The sequence below is a fragment of the Pelophylax lessonae genome (assembly GCF_965119305.1).
Source record: "Pelophylax lessonae genome assembly, chromosome: 5".
NCBI lineage: Eukaryota > Metazoa > Chordata > Amphibia > Anura > Ranidae > Pelophylax > Pelophylax lessonae.
The window spans coordinates 16,034,056-16,052,733 of NC_138772.1; the positions used below are offsets into that span (position 1 = coordinate 16,034,056).

General features: G+C 44.6%; 1 protein-coding gene across 1 annotated transcript in view; it reads left to right on the forward strand.

Moving 5' to 3' along the window:
* CYP8B1 (cytochrome P450 family 8 subfamily B member 1) overlaps positions 1–17,701 on the forward strand; it is a 21,157-nt gene extending 3,456 nt beyond the window's left edge. The window contains exon 2 of the mRNA XM_082259092.1: positions 16,099–17,701. Coding sequence (XP_082115218.1) covers positions 16,107–17,642 — 1,536 coding nt within the window. The 5' untranslated portion in view covers positions 16,099–16,106 and the 3' untranslated portion in view covers positions 17,643–17,701. The remainder of the gene's footprint in view (positions 1–16,098) is intronic.
* The last annotated feature ends 977 nt before the right edge of the window (positions 17,702–18,678 follow it).

Sequence of the window (18,678 nt, forward strand, 5' to 3'; positions counted from 1 at the left end):
AGCGCCCCATCGTTGGTGTCAGAGGGAGGAATAGCGCCCCATCGTTGGTGTCAGAGGGAGGAATAGTCTCTTAGGTCAGTAAAAAGAATAGTTCCCTGAGGGCTAGACGAAGGCAAGCAAAGAGCCACATATGGCCCACGGGCCAAAGTTTGGAGACCACTGGACAGTGCCTTGCATTTAAAAAAAAAAAGCCTGCTGCGTCTTTTGTATATTTCTGTAAAATGTGCATTGTGGGATAGTCAGGGGTAAGCTGTAGAAAATGCACTGAAAAAGCAACATGCGTTTTTGTTTATTGAATTTTTAAAGTCACAAATCAGCATCTCCCATGAAATGATGCAAATGAAAAGAAAGAGAATGCGTGTAAAATGCATCTTGCACAGTGTTACATTTTACCCACTTCACCTCTGGAAGATTTACCCCCCCTTCATGACCAGGCCATTGTTTGTGATACAGCACTGCATTACTTTAACTGACAATTGCACGGTTGTGCGACGCTGTACCCAAAAAAATTGATGCCTTTTATTTACCCCAGAAATGGAGCTTTGATCAGTTCTGCGGTTTTTATTTTTTGCACTATAAACAAAACAAGTCCAACAATTTTGAAAAGAAAAACCAAATATTTTAACTGCTATAAAACAAATCCAACAAAAAGCTGAAAAAAAAAAAATGTCATACATTAGTATGAAGTTTTCTGTATTTTATTGTGATGTCTTTGGGGGGGGGGGGGGGGGGGCACACCTGGTTATGTGCATGGATTACTACCTTTACCTGTTGGTCTTCTCCCATTATGGACATCCATTGCTTGGTTGTGGTTTGTAGCTCACCTGCAGCGTTGCCTGTTTGCTCCTTATTGGCACTGAGGGGGGAGTGCAAAATCTGGTGCACCTGTGCATGGGAGCCAATCAGCTTTTAACTTCGGCTTGTTCAATTAAAGTGGTTGTGAAGGAAGAAGGCGCATTCTATGCATGAAGGTAAAAAAACCTTCTGTGTGCAGCAGCAGGGATGGGCACGGACCGAGGCTGTGGTGGACATTTTCCAAAGTACAGATCTTATTGAAGGACACCAAGGTACATTTCAAAAAACACCACTCTCTACTAGGGTTAAGGCACAGCTCTAAAGGGGATCTTTGGGGACCCTGCTCTAAAGGGGATCTATGGGGACCCTGGCCTGCTCTAAAGGGGGATCTATGGCAAATATTTCCCCTTTATAGCAGGCCAGGTCCCCAAAGATCCTCCTTTACTAGAGCACACCCACCCCATAGATCCACCCTTTAGAACAGGCAAGGCAGGGTCCCCTATAGATCCCTCTTTAGACTCTAAAGGGAGAACTTTGGGGGACCCTGTCTGGCCTGCTCTAAAGGGGCATCTATGGGGGACCCTGCCTGGCCTGCTCTAAAGTTTACAGCAGGCCAGGCAGGGTCCCTCATAGATCTCCCCCTTTAGAGCAGGCCAGGCAGGGTCCCGTATAGACCCCCCCCCCTTTAGAGCAGGTCAAGCAGGGTCCCCCATAAATCCACCTTGAGAGCAGGCCAGACATGATCGCCCTTTAGAGTAGGCCAGGCAGGGTCCCCCATAGATCCCACTTTAGAGCAGGCCAGGCAGGGTCCCCCATAGATCCCACTTCAGAGCAGGCCAGGCAGGGTCCCCCATAGATCCCACTTTAGAGCAGGCAAGGCAGGGTCCACCATAGATCCCGCTTTAGAGCAGGCCAGGCAGGGTACCCCATAGATCCCCCTTTAAAGCAGGCCAGGCAGGGTCCCTCATAGATCCTGCTTTAGAGCAGGCAAGGCAGGGTCCCCCATAGATCCCGCTTTAGAGTAGGCCAGGCAGGGTCCCCCATAGATCCCCCTTTAGAACAGGCCAGGCAGGGTCCCCCATAGATCCCGCTTTAGAGCAGGCAAGGCAGGGTCCCCCATAGATCCCGCTTTAGAGCAGGCAAGGCAGGGTCCCCCATAGATCCCGCTTTAGAGCAGGCCAGGCAGAGTCCCTCGTAGATCCCCCCCCTTTAGATCAGGCCAGACAGGGTCCCCTATACATCCCCATTAAGAGCAGACCAGGCAGGGTCCCCCATAGATCCTCCTTTAGAACAGGCCAGGCAGGGTCCCCCATAGATCCTCCTTTTGAACAGGCCAGGCAGGGTCCCCCATAGATCCCTCCTTTAGAACAGGCCAGGCAGGGTCCCCCATAGATCCCCCCCTTTAGAGCAGGCCAGGCAGGTCCCCCATAGATCACCCTTTAGAGCAGGCCAGTCAGGGTCCCCCATAGATCCTGCTTTAGAGCAGGCCAGCAGCAGGGCTGCTTGCTTTGGGGGGCATCTGACAGGAGGGAAGAGCCAGGAACGTCGGCGTGGGACCCGAGAGGAGGAAGATCTCGGCTGCTCTGTGCAAAACCAACTGCACAGAGGAGGTAAGTATAACGTTTGTTTTACTGAAAAAAAAATTAAAGATTTACAATCACTTTTGCTTTGGTAATAAAACCTGGAAGCTGATTGGTTTCCAGTTTTTGCACTTTCCAGGTTTAGTAAAGTGCTATATGTCCATGGAAGTGTGGCATTGGCAGTCTGCAGAGTAGAGTAGGGACTGGCCAGAGAGGGATCACTTTGACGCAGTTGGTCAAGGGGCAGCAATTATTGATGCACTGAAATTTTGGTTGCTGAAAACTATCAGCCAAAAATTGGGTTTTCAGCGTTGTGCTGAAAAGAAAAAAAAAATTGCCCGGTTGGCGAAAACGCCCGCGATATTGCTGCGATTTAACCTTGCTTATGGTGTGTTTATCATAGGTCATGTGACTTAAAAAATGCATCAAAAACACAATACGAGTGCATTTTTTGATGTGTTTTTGCTGTGTTTTAAAATGCATTTCAATGGGGACGTGCGTTTTTTTTTTTTTTTTTTTTTTTTTTTTTTTTTTAACTGACCAAATATGCACCAAAAATTAAACAAGCAGGATTTTTAACCGCTTCAAAAGGTGCCGATAATGGCCGACAATATATTCATATTCATTTAAATTCATGATAATAATTAAAAAGTCGAATATGATACAATTGTGTATATAATATTTTATTTTTTATTTTAAACGTCAAATTTTCTTTTCGGTGCACCACGATTTGTATAAGAATTAAGAATCCCCTTTTTTTTTTTTAAAGCAAAGGTTTGCTATAGATATGTGAGGGTTAATAGTAGTGTCACCTCTTTAGTATCCCATGTGTTGTATATATAGAAGTCAGCTAGTCGCTGAGCAAAGACAGATCTCCATTCTACAGCATAGTGAAGGTCGGTGATTAAAGGGCGGGGATGGCTCAAGATGCCGGATTATAATTTAATAGGAGGAAATAATGATTTTCCCCCGTGTATTGGGGGGGGGGTCTTTTGTTCAGTCAATACATTTTCCTCCAGCCAAGGTCTGAATCTCATGTTCATGCGATGTCTATCAAAAAAATAGGCGATGTACAATTTCCATAGCATTTCAATAAATGTATTCTGAATTTTCAGAGTGCCCTCTATATCACATGCCCCCATTAAAGCATCCCCTATATGGGGTGTACCCCTATCAGTGTCCCCCTTTACATTGGGTGTACCTCCATTGGGTCCACCTCAATCACAGTATTCCTGTACATTTGTACATTGGGTGCTCTTTATCACAGTACATTGAGTGTGCCTTCACTTTGGGTGCCTCCCATCACATTGCCCCTTGACATTGGTTTTGCCCTCACTTTGGGTGCCTCCCATCACATTGTCCCTTGACATCGGGGGTGCCCTCACTTTGGGTGCCCCCCATCACAGTGCCCCTTAAAATTTGATGTCCCCTCACTTTGGGTGCCTCCCCATCACAGTGCCCCTAGACATTGGGTGCCCCTCGACATTTGGTATCCCTTCAATTTGGGTGTCCCCTCATTTTGGGTGCCCCCCATCACAGTGCCCCTTGACATTAGGTGTCCCTTCACTTTGGGTGCCCCCATTACAGTGGCCCTCGACATTTGGTATCCCTTCAATTTGGGTGCCCCTTGACATTGGGTGTCCCCTCATTTTGGGTGCCCCTTGACATTAGGTGTCCCTTCACTTTGGGTGCCCCCATTACAGTGGCCCTTGACATTGGGTGTCCCCTCACTTTGGGTGCCCCCCCATCACAGTGGCCCTTGACATTGGGTGTCCCCTCACTTTGGGTGCCCCCCCATCACAGTGGCCCTTGACATTGGGTGTCCCCTCACTTTAGGTGCCCCCATCACAGTGCTCCTTGACATTGGGTGTCCCCTCATTTAGGTGCCCCCATCACAGTGCTCCTTGACGTCGGGTGTCTCCTCACTTTGGGTGCCCCCCATCCCAGTGCCCCTTGACATCGGATGTCCCCTCACTTTGGGTGCCTCCCATCACATTGCCCCTAGACGTCAGGTGTCCCCTCCCTTTGGGTGCCCCCCATCAGTTTCCCTTGACAGGTGTCTCCTCACTTTGGGTGCCCCCCATCACAGTGCCCTTTGACATCTAATTTCCCCTCACTTTGGGTGCCCCTTGACATCAGGTGTTTAGTCACTTTGAGTGCCCCTTGATATCGGGTGTCCCCTCACTTTGGGTGCCCCCCATCACAGTGCCCCTTGACATCAGGTGTCTCCTCACTTTGGGTGCCCCCATCAGTGCTCCCTCCGATCAATGCGGCCCCTAGTATCAGGTGTTCCCCCAATCAGTGTGGCCCCCCCTGCATCAGGTGCCTCCCATACAAGTGTCCTGTACCATAACCATAGGTTTTCGGAGCCAGTTGCATTAGGTGTGCACTTCAAAGTTCAAACACACGCGTGTGCGTCTTCATATATGGCCCTGTCACATTGATCCCTCCACTGCCACACAGAGTGATAATGCTAATTTGCACTAGGTGATAGGGTGAGCCCAGGCACATCTGGCACGCCCATGACCTTAACATTGCCCCCTTATATTGGCTGCTCTCACATCAGAATGCCACCTTACTAGGGGTGACCCTTTACTTCCGATGCCTGCTCACATTGGTGCTCCCTCCCATCTGCCCCCCCCCCCCCTCCAAATCTGAATGCCCTCCCTTGCAATAGGTGCCCAGCAGGCGGAGGGCAGGAGCAGGCTGCAGGTCTGGACTGAGGAAGTTCCACTTTGGTCCTGCAAAGAATCGCATGCGATTTTATTTTTTTTTGCCCCCCCCCCACTGCTTGCTTGTGTGTGTATATAGAAAGGGAAAAGCGCCATCTAGTGGGCAGTAAAAAACTGTACAAATTGTGAATAAAAACAGAAAGCAATGATGTGGAAGTTTCACATTTCTATATTTTATTCAGAATACAACATAGATGATATATCAAATGTTTAACCACTTAAGCCCCGGAGGATTTGGCTGCTAAAGGACCAGGGGTTTTTTTTTGTTTTTTTTTTTTTTTTTACTGCGTAACTTTAACGGACAATTGCGCGGTCGTGCGACGCTGTACCTAAACGAATTTGACGTCCTTTTTTTTCCCACAAACAGAGCTTTCTTTTGGTGGTATTTGATCACCTGTGCGATTTTTTTTTTTTTTTTTTTTTTTTTTTTTTTATCACGTGCTATAAACAAAAAAAAAGCGTAAATTTTTTTTTTTATATGAAATTCCCCCAAAAAAAATGTAAAAATCAAAATGTTTTAACATTTTTCGGCCAATTTGTTTTATGCTACCTATGTTTGGTAAAAAAAAAAAATCGCAAGAAGCGTATTTTGATTGGTTTGCGCAAAAGTTATCGCGTTTACTAACAAAGGGAAAGATTTTTGTCATTTTTGGTGTTTTTTTTTTTTAACGCGTAATGGCGGCGATCTACGATTTTTTTTCGGTACTGCGACATTGCGGCGGACAGATCGGACCCTTGACTGACATTTTTTACACTTTTGGGGGTACCAGTGACATTACTGCAGTAATCAGTGCTATATATATGCACTGTTACTGCAAAAATGACACTGGCAGGGAAGGGGTTAACTTTATTGGACAGGGAGGGGTTAAGTGTGTCCTAGGGGCGTGATTCTAACTGTGTAGGGACATGGCTATTGGTGTAAAAGCAAAGATCAACCGTTCTACATAGTAGAACGGTCAGATCTTCACTTTTACACAGGGAGAACTGACAGGCAGCTTGTTTACACAAACCGCTCTGTCTTTCTCCCTTCACCGGAGCGATCGTAGTGTGACTGGCGGACATCGAGTCCGCCGGTCACACGCACTGACTTGTCTGTGAACGAGCCGCGGCGGGCGCGCACCCGCCCGCAATAGGCTCGCAAGTCAGTGACAGGCGAGTGACGTATCGATACGTCACTCTGCCTGGCCGGGGCTGACCGCCGCAGTATATAGTCGTGCGGCGGTCGGCAACCGGTTAAAGTAAGAAAATGTATCATTTTAAGAGAAAAAGAAGTTGATTTTAAATTTTATGGCATCAACACATCTCAAAAAAGTTGGGACAAGGCCATGTTTACCACTGTGTGGCCTCCCCTCTTCTTTTTATAACAGTCTGCAAACGTCTGGGGACTGAGGAGAAGTTGCTGAAGTTTATGTATAGGAATGTTGTCCCATTCTTGTCTAATACAGGCTTCTAGTTGCTCAACTGTCTTAGGTCTTCTTTGTCACATCTTCCTCTTTATGATGCGCCAAATGTTTTCTATGGGTGAAAGGTCTGGACTGCAGGCTGGCCATTTCAGTACCCGGATCCTTCTTCTACACAGCCATGATGCTGTAATTGATGCAGTATGTGGTCTGGCATTGTCATGTTGGAAAATGCAAGGTCTTCCTTTGAAAGAGACGACGTCTGGATGGGAGCATATGTTGTTCTAGAACTTGGATATACCTTTCAGCATTGATGGTGCCTTTCCAGATGTGTAAGCTGCCCATGCCACACGCACTCATGCAACCCCATACCATCAGAGAGGCAGGCTTCTGAACCGAGCGCTGAGAACAACTTGGGTTGTCCTTGTCCTCTTTAGTCCGGATGACATGGCGTCCCAGTTTTCCAAAAAGAACTTCAAATTTTGATTCGTCCAACCACAGAACAGTTTTCCACTTTGCCACAGACCATTATAAATGAGCCTTGGCCCAGAGAAAACTCCTGCGCTTCTGGATCATGTTTAGATTTGGCTTCTTTTTTTGGCCTATCGAGTTTTAGCCGGCAACGGCGAATGGCACGGTGGATTGTGTTCACCGACAATGTTTTCTGGAAGTATTCCTGAGCCCATGTTGTGATTTCCATTACAGTAGCATTCCTGTATGTGATGCAGTGCCGTCTAAGGGCCCGAAGATCACCGCCATCCAGTATGGTTTTCCGGCCTTGACCCTTACACACAGAGATTGTTCCGGATTCTCTGAATCTTTGGATGATATTATGCACTGTAGAGGAGAACTTCAAACTCTTTGCAATTTTTCTCTGAGAAACTCCTTTCTGATATTGCTCCACTATTTTTCGCCGCAGCATTGGGGGAATTGGTGATCCTCTGCCCATCCTGACTTCTGAGAGACACTGCCACTATGAGAGGCTCTTTTTATACCCAATCATGTTGCCAATTGACCGAATAAGTTGCAAATTGGTCCTCCAGCTGTTCCTTTATATGTACATTTAACTTTTCCGGCCTCTTATTGCTACCTGTCCCAACTTTTTTGGAATGTGTAGCCCTCATGAAATCCAAAATGAGCCAATATTTGGCATGACATTTCAAAATGTCTCACTTTCAACAATTGATATGTTATCTATATTATATTGTGAATAAAATATAAGTTTATGAGATTTGTAAATTAGTCCATTCGTTTTTTACTCACAATTTGTACAGTGTCCAAACTTTTTTGGAATTGGGTTTATGTGTGTGTGTGTATGTATGTATGTGTGTATATATATATATATATATAAATATACGTATGTGCTTGGGGGTTAGAAGTCATTTTCTAGCAAAAAATACAGATTTAAACAAAAAGTGCAAGGAAAGTCAGTGTCTTCAAGTGATAATCACCAACAGTTATTTGGAGGGTGGGGGGAGGACATTGGGGTATCCAGAGGAATCGCACACAAGAGAGAACATGCAGATCGTGTCCTTGCTGGAATTCAAGCTTTCTACTCTGTGGTGGGAACAGTTTTTTTGCTTTGATGCACCTGGAATGTAGATGTTACCTGGAAGTTTAACCACTTCAGCTCCAAAGGTTTGCCCCCTCCCCCCCCCCCCCCCTTCATGACCAGGCCATTTTTTGCGATTCAACACTGCGGTATTTTAACTGACAATTGCGCGGTCGTGCGACGCTGTACCCAAATAAAATTGTCCTTTTATTCCACAAATGGTTTTCTTTTGGTGGCATGTGATCACCTGTGCGATTTTATTTATTTTTTATTTATTTTTTTCTCTATAAACTAAAAAAAGAGCAACAATTTTGAGAAAAACACAATATTTTTTTACTTTTTGCTATAAAACATTCCCAATAAAAAAAATGTAAAACTAATTTCTTCATCACTTTAAGCTAATTTGTATTCTGCTACATATTTTTGTTAAAAAAAAAATCTTAAGTGTATATTGATTGGTTTGTGCAAAAGTTATTGCGTCTATAAACTATGGGATAGATTTATGTGGGTTTTTTTTTTTTTTTTTTTGCGGGACTGTGACATTGTGGCAGACAAATTTGACATCAGGTGTCACTTTTTGGGGACCAATGACAACAATGCAGTCATCAGTGCTAAATAATATGCAGTGTCACTGTACTAATGACACTAGCAGGGAAGGGGTTAACATCAGGGGCAATTAAAGGGTTAAATGTGTTTCCTGGGAGTGCTTTCTAACTGTGTGGGGGAGGTGCTCTGACTGCGGGAAGACAGAGATCCGTGTTCCTGCTTAGCAGAAACCCAAGATCCCCATCTTCCCCTCTCACAGACTGCCGGTCTGCCTCTCTCCCAACGATCGCTGGGTTCCTGGCAGACATCGGGTCTGCCGGACCCACTGATTGGCTCCTGCTGTGTCCAATCGCAGCGGGAGCAGGTCACCGGTGGCTCGCGCGCCCCAGACCTGGAAGAAGAAGAAATCATGTACAGGTACATGATTTTGCACTTAAGGGCCGCTATGCAGCAGTATATATGTACGTGGGGCGGTCCTTAACCACATGCCGATCGCTCCCCGCTGAGAGAGAAGAACGGACAGCGGTTGTAAACACAGCTGACCGTTCTTCTCTCTGGAATGATCACAGAGCGCCTGTGATCCTTCTATGTAGGATCACAGGTATCTATAATCATTCCACAAGCCCCGCCCCCATATAGTTAGAATCACTCCCCTAGGCCCACAGGGTTAACCCCTTCCCTGCCAGTGTCATCATTACAGTAACAGTGCATATTTTTAGCACTGATTACTGTAGTAATGTCAATGGTCCCCCCAAAAGTGTCAAAAATGCCAGTTAGGGGTCCGATCTGTCCGCCGCAATGTCACAGTCCCGCTAAAAATCACTGGTCGCCGCCATTACTAGTTAAAAAAACAATAAAAATTACATCAATAACTTTTGCACAAACCAATCAAAATACGCTTATTGCGATTGTTTGTTTTTTTTTTTTTTTTACCAAAAATATGTAGCAGAAAACAAATTGGCCTACAATATTAAAAAAATATATATTTTTTTTTTTTGAGAATGCCATATAGCAGAATGTGGAAAAAAAAATATATATATATAATTTATTTTTATTTTCAAAATTGTCGCTATTTTATTTGTTTATAGCGCAAAAAATAAAAATCGCACAGGTGATAAAATACCACCAAAAAAAGCTCTATTTGTGGGGAAAAAAAGGATGTCAATTTTTTTTGGGTACAGCATCGCACGACTGCGCAATTGTCCGTTTAAAGTAACGCAGTGCCAAATCGTAAAATAGGACCTGGTCATTAAGGGGGTAAAACCTTTCAGTCTTAAAGTGGTTAATTGAACATTAATAATTTTAGATAGGCACAAAAGGTAATTTTTATGAGGCTGTGTGCTGTTTGTTTGGATGCACTGTGCAGCTACCTGTAAGTACTTGTTAGATGTATCAAGAAAACAGACAAAACAATACGTATCTTGCTGGAATCAATGTTTAGGCAGAACCAATTAAAAATCGGTTCACATGTGACTTATTTATCAAAACTGACCGCAAAGCACACATTCAGTGCCGGTTCACACTGGTGCGGTGCGGGAAACCCTGCGATTCAGTGCCGGTTCCCGAATCTCATCAGAATCGCATTCTGGTTCATAGGGACATCTGCGAACCACTGGAGGTGTCAATGTAAAGGTAATGACACCCCAGATCGGATCGCAGTGCGAACTGTGAAATGGTGCAGGAATCAGGTTGTATAGGTGTGAACCAATCACAGCGGCTCTTTACCATGTGTGTGGCGTGTCCAATCACAGCTGATCACGATGTAAACACACTTGCCGGTTATTGCCATTCCTTTCCTCACGCTGTCCTGATGATAGGAGCCCCCCCATAAGTGCAGCCTGGATCGGGGGGCCCCCCACCATGAGTGCAGCCTGGATCGGGGGGGCCCCCCACCATGAGTGCAGCCTGGATCGGGGGGGGCCCCCCACCATGAGTGCAGCCTGGATCGGGGGGGGCCCCCCACCATGAGTGCAGCCTGGATCGGGGGGCCCCCCACCATGAGTGCAGCCTGGATCGGGGGCCCCCCCTCCATGAGTGCAGCCTGGATCGGGGGCCCCCCCTCCATGAGTGCAGCCTGGATCGGGGGCCCCCCCAGGAGTGCAGCCTGGATTGGGGGCCCCCCCACCATGAGTGCAGCCTGGATCGGGGTCCCCCGCCATGAGTGCAGCCTGGATCGGGGTCCCCCGCCATGAGTGCAGCCTGATCAGCGAAGGAGAAAAATTACCTATTTGCAAAATATTATAACAGAAAGTAATAAAAAAAGGTGTGGGGGTTTTTTTTTTTTTTTTTTTCAAAATTTGCAGTCTGTTTTTTTTTTTTTTCGTTTAGCAAAAAATAAAAAACACCAGTTGTGATTAAATACCACCAAAAGAAATCTATATTTGTATGGAAAAAAAAAAAAGATAAAAATGTCATATGGGTACAGTGTTGCATAAACGCACAATTTGTCATTCAGTTTGTGCCAGCGCTGGAAGCTGAAAAATTTTGGCCTGGGCAGGAAGGGGGTGAAAGTGTCCGGTGTTCCGTGAGAATTACCTACCCCTCGTCACTTCTGGCCAGAAGCATCTGAGCAGCGCAGCAGTGCGCATGCTCAGAGCCCCGGATACCTAATGGCAGAACAGAGGAGCTTACTAGTGCGCATGCGCACTAGTATAAAACGATCACGGTGTACCATGAAAAAAACCTACCGACGCGGCGCTTACCTAAAACAGCTGTGCTGACATACGAGTCATCCCCGCTCCTGTCCCGGTCACTTCCCTGCTCTCGGCAAGTAAATATAAAAGCGGCTTTCGGCTCAGTGATTTATGTTTTCATACAGCCGCCGCCGCTTTTATATTTACTATCCGAGATCAGGGAAGTGACCGGGACAGGAGCGGAGATCACTCGTATTTCAGCACAGCTGTTTTAATGTACCCGCTGCATTACATACAGTGCGGAGTACCGGAAGTGACGAGGGGTAGGTTTTTCTCACGGGTAGGTAATTCTCACGGAACACCGGTATTGAAGTGGTTAAAAGGGAGTGTCCATGGAGAATGTCAGATTCCATACTGCACTTATTTATGGAGCTGGCAGGAAGCAATCAACCATAAAGAATACAATGACAGCAAATTCCAGCACAGGCCAGGAAATCCTCTACTCCGATATACATTCCGAAAAGGAAACACGGGGGGGGGGGGGGGGGCTTTAACCCCAGAAAACCAGAATATAGATAAATAATATATCAAAAATATAGGGAAGAGTTAGAACCCTTGTCAGTTTTTTATTTATATTGTCTCTGCTGGGGAGATTCACCCTCTCTAGAGGGGTCTATTTATAACACTGTGGGTATGGGATTGTGTATAAAATTGTAAAGAAAAAAATTGTTTTGTTTTTCCCCTTTTTTATTGGTTGGACTTTGTCTGTTTTTTTTTTTTTTCCAACCTGACTATCTATGTAAAACATTTATTGCATGAATTTTTATTACAGCATTTATTATTACAGCATTTGTGTACATTGAACGAAATGTCTTATTATTATTATTATTATTATTATTATAATAATAATACAATTATAAATATGATAAAAAGAATAGTAATAAATATAATAAATATATAATATATATATATATATATATATATATATATATATATATATATATAATAATTGTATCTTTAGCTCCATCTAGTGGCCATAATGCAGTATGGTCCTGTGAAACCCCTGAATGAATGAGAAAATTGTACTGAATTTTAGCCACTAGATAGCGCTATAGATAGAGGCATTAACCACTTGACCTCTGGAAGATGTACCCCCTCTTGTGACCAGGCCATTTTTTGCGATATAACACTGCATTCCTTTAACTGACAATTGTGTAGTCATGCAACACTGTACCCAAATACAATGTGTCCTCCCCCCCCCCCCCCCAAAAAAAAAAAATGCTTTCTTTTGGTGGTATTTGATCACCTCCTACTTTTTTTTTTTTTTTTTTGTGCTATATACAAAAACTGACCATTTTGAAAAAAAATAAATAAATAAAAAAATGTTTTACTTTCTGCTATAAAATCTATCCCAAAAAAAAAAAATCTAATTCAATTTAAGGCAACATGTATTCTGCTACATATTTTCGGTAAAAAAAAAAATAAATAAATAAAATCCCAATAAGCGTATCTTGATTGGTTTGCACAAAAGTTATCGCACCTACAAACTTCGAGATTTTTATTTCAATTTAAATTTTGTTTACTAGGCGGCGATCCGTGACTTCTAGCGGGACTGTGATACTGCAACGGACAAATCGGACCCCTAACTGACACTTTTTGGGGACCAGTGACACTAATACAGTGATCAGTGCTAATAATACGCACTGTCACTGTACTTATGACACAGGCTGGGAAGGGGTTATAATTGGGGGTGATCAAAGGGTTAACCGTGTGCCTAGCCAGTGTTTGTGAACTGTGGGAGGTGCTTTTACAAGGGGGAAGAGATGGAATTTATTCCCTGCTTTGCAGGAACACCGGATCCATGCATTCCCTTCTGTCAGATCGCTGTTCTGTCTCTCTGCCTAACGATCGGTGGGTGCCAGTGGACATCAGGTACTGTGCACCCACCGATTGGCTCCTGCTGTGTGTAATTACAGCGAAAGCAAGCCGCCCGCGGTGCACATGTGCGCCCCCTACCTGGAAGTATTAGATCGTATGTATTTATTACAATGGGGTCCCCTGTTCTAGTGACAATTGCCTAAAAAGGGTTTTTTTTTTTTTTTTTTTTTTTGTTTTCTCATTTCATGTTGAGATTTGAGACAGGAAGTGACATTAAATATTCCCAATGGGACACTTTCAGGTTTAAAAGTCCTTGACCAAATTCTTACCATTCTCTACTCTTATCCAAAACGAAACAAACATGTTTTAACTTTGGAATTTAACCCCTTTCCTCCCAGTGCCGACATCCGTTTAACAGGGTCCTTATGTCCTGGGGATGAGAAGAACCAGCCAATCATATGACTGCTGTGATTGGCTGTCACGGGAGGTCACATGATTGGTAGCTGGCTCCCAATCAGTAGGTGTTGATTTGCTAAAGGCAAATAGACTGTGCACTCTGCAAGTGCAGTTGCTGCTGAGCTTAGTAAGTGAGGGGGAGCTCTGCTGACTTCCATCATCCAATCATGTGCAAGCTAAAAAAAAACAGTGTTGTGCTCCCTTTTTTTTTTTTTTTGTGTGTTGTGCTTTTTTCCTTGCATATGATTGGATATTCTTTGCAAAGTGAAGCTTTACATCATTTGTTGAACTTTGGTGCAACTGCACTTGCAGAGTGCACAGTCTATTACCCTTTTAAGAGGAGCTCCAGGCTCCTTCAGGAAAAAATTAGGTCATAAGCTAAAGCTACACATACTGTAGCTGCTGACTTTAAATATTAGGACACTTACCTGACCACGAATCCAGCTCCCAAGCCGATTTTTATTTATTTATTTTTTTCTTCTTTTTTAAATTGTTGTGCTTTTTTTTTTTTTTTTTTTCTTCTTTTTTTTTTTTTTCAATTGGCTCTTGGGTGCTCTCGTCGCCATTTTGGGTAAGGAAAACTTGCAGTGAAGCCTTGCGGCTTCACAGCCAGCTCCCTATTGCGCATGCGTGAAGCGAGCTGCACTGGTGAATGGCCTGGCGGCAGGGGAAGGAGGAAGGGGGGGGGGGGTGAACTTCGGCAAAGTCACCCGGAAGTGGCAGCTGGTACCTGTCAAAACCAGGCTCCCCCCATCCCCAAAAAAGGTGGCAAATATGGCAGCAGGGGGGTGGGAGGAGGCAAACGGGTGGAGCCTCCCCTTTTGCGTGGAGCCTCCCACTTTATTCAAACCCTAACGCTGGCCATACATTATACAATTTTCTTGAAATTTACCTTCAACTATGTAGTGCAAAGGCCTGCCTAATTGGATACAAAGTAAAAGTGTTGTTTTAGCTTTGACCTCATATTATGTGGTTTTTGGTAAATCCAACAGAAAATTGAACCATCTATGGCCAGCCTTAGGCTCGGTTCACATATATGCGAATCGGATGCATTTATGACCACCTCTGATCTGCATAACATGTGAACCGACCCGAATTTCATGGCACCCGGTTCACACATGTCCAGGGCGGCTGAAGTCAGGCTTTTAAAGAGTCCTGCGTGAATTTTTATTTATTTTTTGGTCCAGTTTAGGTGCCAATTTGACCTGGTATCAGCCTTTTGCTTTCCCTGTGCAGCAGAGCTCAGAGAGGGAGTGGGAGAAGCAGCCAAATGCACGCTGTTTGGTGGGAGAAGCAGCCAAATGCACGCTGTTTGGCGGGAGAAGCAGCCAATTGCATGCTGTTTGGCGGGAGAAGCAGCCAATTGCATGCTGTTTGGCGGGAGAAGCAGCCAATTGCATGCTGTTTGGCGGGAGAAGCAGCCAATTGCATGCTGTTTGGCGGGAGAAGCAGCCAATTGCATGCTGTTTGGCGGGAGAAGCAGCCAATTGCATGCTGTTTGGCGGGAGAAGCAGCCAATTGCACGCTGTTTGGCGGGAGAAGCAGCCAATTGCACGCTGTTTGGCGGGAGAAGCAGCCAATTGCACGCTGTTTGGCGGGAGAAGCAGCCAATTGCACGCTGTTTGGTGGGAGAAGCAGCCAATTGCGTGCTGTTTGGTGGGAGAAGCAGAGTAGCAGAGATGAGCTCATTAGTCTGCTGCTTCTCCTTCCAGTCACAGGGTGGGGAGGAGACCTATAAGCCTACTTCTCAACTTTTTGAGATGGGAACGAGGGACGCCGATTAGCAAAAGTATGTAGGCATAGGACACACACCCTGCCACGCCCCCTTAAAGGAGAAATATAAAAAAAAATTAGTTAAACCCACAAATGCTCTTTTTTTACCACTATTATTGCTTTATGCTGGCTTTTAAAATTTACAAATGCAGCAATTTAGAAATTTGATGAAAGGTTTAGCACTGGGAAACATTTTTTTAAGAGATAAATAGTGCATTTTATATACAATTATATAGATCAGACCACCATGGGGGGACAAATGAAGAGGACAGAGGGACTTTGTTCCAAATCAGGGACAGTTGGGAGCTATGCAATAAGTAAAGGTAAAGCTACATTAGTGTAGAGAATACACTGAGACTGTGATGTGTAACTCCCAGAACTGGATGGACACATTTCAAATTCTGCCATAATAATGATATACTGTATTAGGTTTATTTTTTTTTTTGTTGAGATGGTTTTTCAATTAGTACTACACATAGCTGGCTCCTGAGGAAGTGGCTAATACCCATGAAACGTGTCAGGCCTCTGGAAATGTAAATCTTGTGATTTGAATGTAGTACTTTGTATAGCAATTGATTTTATTGATGGTATTTGATATTTCAACAAACATTTGTACACTATACGGAAAAAATATACTATTTCTTATAAATGTTTCTAAAAAATGAAATGTAAAAATGATGAAGTGCCTCCAATGTCCCCAATTTGTGTTCCTTTTACAATGTCCTATTTCTAATTGTGTTTTCTCTTTTGCAGCCTCCAAGATGGCTCTGTTACTCCCAATCCTCCTGGCTTTACTGGCCTCTGTTCTTGGAGGCCTCTACATGTTGGGGATGTTCCGGAAGAGAAAACCCAACGAACCGCCATTAGACAAAGGAACCATCCCATGGTTGGGATACGCCCTTGAGTTCCGTAAGAACACCGCTGCCTTCTTGCAGAAGATGCAAAAGAAACATGGAGACATCTTCACAGTTCAGATCGCCGGCTATTACTTCACCTTTGTGACAGATCCACTCTCCTTTAGTCCCATCATCAAGGAAGCCAAGACAAAGCTGGACTTCCAGCAGTTTGCCGCAGAGTTGGTGGCCAGGGTGTTCGGCTACCATTCTATAGCCAATGACCACAAGATTTTGGAGAAAGCCAACACGAAGCACCTCATGGGCGATGGCCTTGTGGTCATGACTCAAGCTATGATGGACAACCTCCAAAACTTGATGCTCCATAATGTCGGTGCTGGAAATGGTGAAAAAAAATGGCATGAAGACGGGCTTTTCAATTACAGTTACAACATCGTCTTCCGAGCTGGCTACCTGGCTTTATTTGGAAATGAGCCAGCTAAAAGCAAAGGCGCTTCGGAAATGGCCAAGAAGCTTGACCGTGACCTCTCTGATGAACTGTTTTATGAGTTCAGAAAGTACGACAAGCTGTTCCCGCGTCTGGCTTATGCCGTCCTGACACCAAAAGGCAAGTTGGAAGCCGAACGTCTGAAGAGACTGTTCTGGAACATGCTTTCCATAAAGAAAACCTTACAGAAAGAAAACATCAGCGGGTGGGTCATCGATCAGTTCCAATTTAGGGCTGAGGATGGGATGCCAGAATACATGCAAGACCGGTTCATGTTCCTGCTTCTTTGGGCCTCTCAGGGTAACACCGGACCTGCGTGTTTCTGGCTCCTTCTCTTTCTAATGAAAAACCCAGAAGCTATGCAGGCTGTAAGCGATGAAGTTCAAAAAGTTCTTAAAGAAACCGGGCAAGAAGTGAAAGTAGGTGGACCGCTCGTCAACCTCACCAGAGACATGCTGCTGAAGACCCCTGTTCTGGACAGCGCCGTGGAAGAAAGCTTGCGTCTTACAGCTGCCCCTGTATTGGTAAGAGCCGTCAAAGAGAACCTGAACCTCAAGATGGCCAACGGAAACGAGTACGCCATCCGTAAAGGTGACCGTGTAGGCCTTTTCCCATACACCGCGGTACAAATGGACCCAGAGGTCCATCCCGAACCTGAGAAGTTCAAGTACAACCGCTTCCTCAACGAGGACGGCAGCAAAAAGACAGACTTTTACAAAAACGGGAAACGGCTGAAGTATTTCACCATGCCGTGGGGAGCCGGCACCACCATCTGCCCTGGGCGTTTCTTCGCCATCAATGAACTCAAACAGTTTGTGTTTCTGATGCTGTTGTATTTCGAGTTTGAGCTTGTGAACCCGAACGAAGAGAATCCACCCATTGATGCGAGTCGTTGGGGTTTTGGAACCATGCAACCCACCAAAGATGTTCAATTCCGGTACAGGTTACGTTATTAGACCAAGAAGACGACCTCCTCTACAAGAATCATTTCAGCTTTTTTTTTATACAAAAAGTATAAAGTGAACCTTTTTTTTTTCAATTTTGGGGAAGTAATTGAAAATAGGGACTGTTTTTGACCGATGTCTACTATTTTATATTCATTCAGGTCCAGGGGAAGTTGAAATTCCTTGAAATTAAAGTGAACAAAGGCCACTCTAAAATCTCAAACATCCCCCAAAAGCGCAAAAAAACCAGCAAAGTATTGTAAGCATACGATCGCTTTTATAACTGCATTGTTTTGTAAAAAGAGAATGATTTTCTTTGTTGCTGATTTAAAAAGGATTTTGATCCACAAAAGAAAAAAAAAAAAAAAGAATAAAAGTTTAATATATACATTTTGTGAAATAAAAACACATTATTCCACATTTGCATACTGTATTTATTATAATGTCATCCATATAAACCATTATTAGTCTTTCTTAAAAGCAGGGCTTTGTTTCTCAGAGAATAGGTGCAGGAGCTCCCACCTTTTGGGTCACCCTTTTTCTCTACCCCCCCCCCCTACCAATCTCTGAGAACTGTCTCTTGGCTGCACCCCCTACCCACCTCCCAGTACCCCCTCTTTTTGAATAGATACAGAAGCAAGTATCATTTTGTACTACTAAGTAATTTGTATAGAATTTGATAGATCCCACCCCAGCAGCAATAGACTTCCCCCAGCAACAACAGACCCCACCACAGAAAAAATAGATCCCCCACACAACAGACCCCCCCCCCCCCGAGGCACAATGGATCCCCCCAAAACAAAATACCACCCCAGCAACAATAGACCTCCAGCAGCAACAACAGATCTCCCAGCAGCCAATATCTAAAGACCCTCCAGCAGCTAGCAACAATAGACCTCTCCCTCAACAGTAGATCCCACCCCCAGCCAACGACGATAGACCTACCCAGCAACAATGGGCCACCCCAAAATATAGACTCCCACCATCGACTATAGATTCCCCAGCAGCCTGCATCAATAGACCCTCCAACACACCTTGCCATAAAATA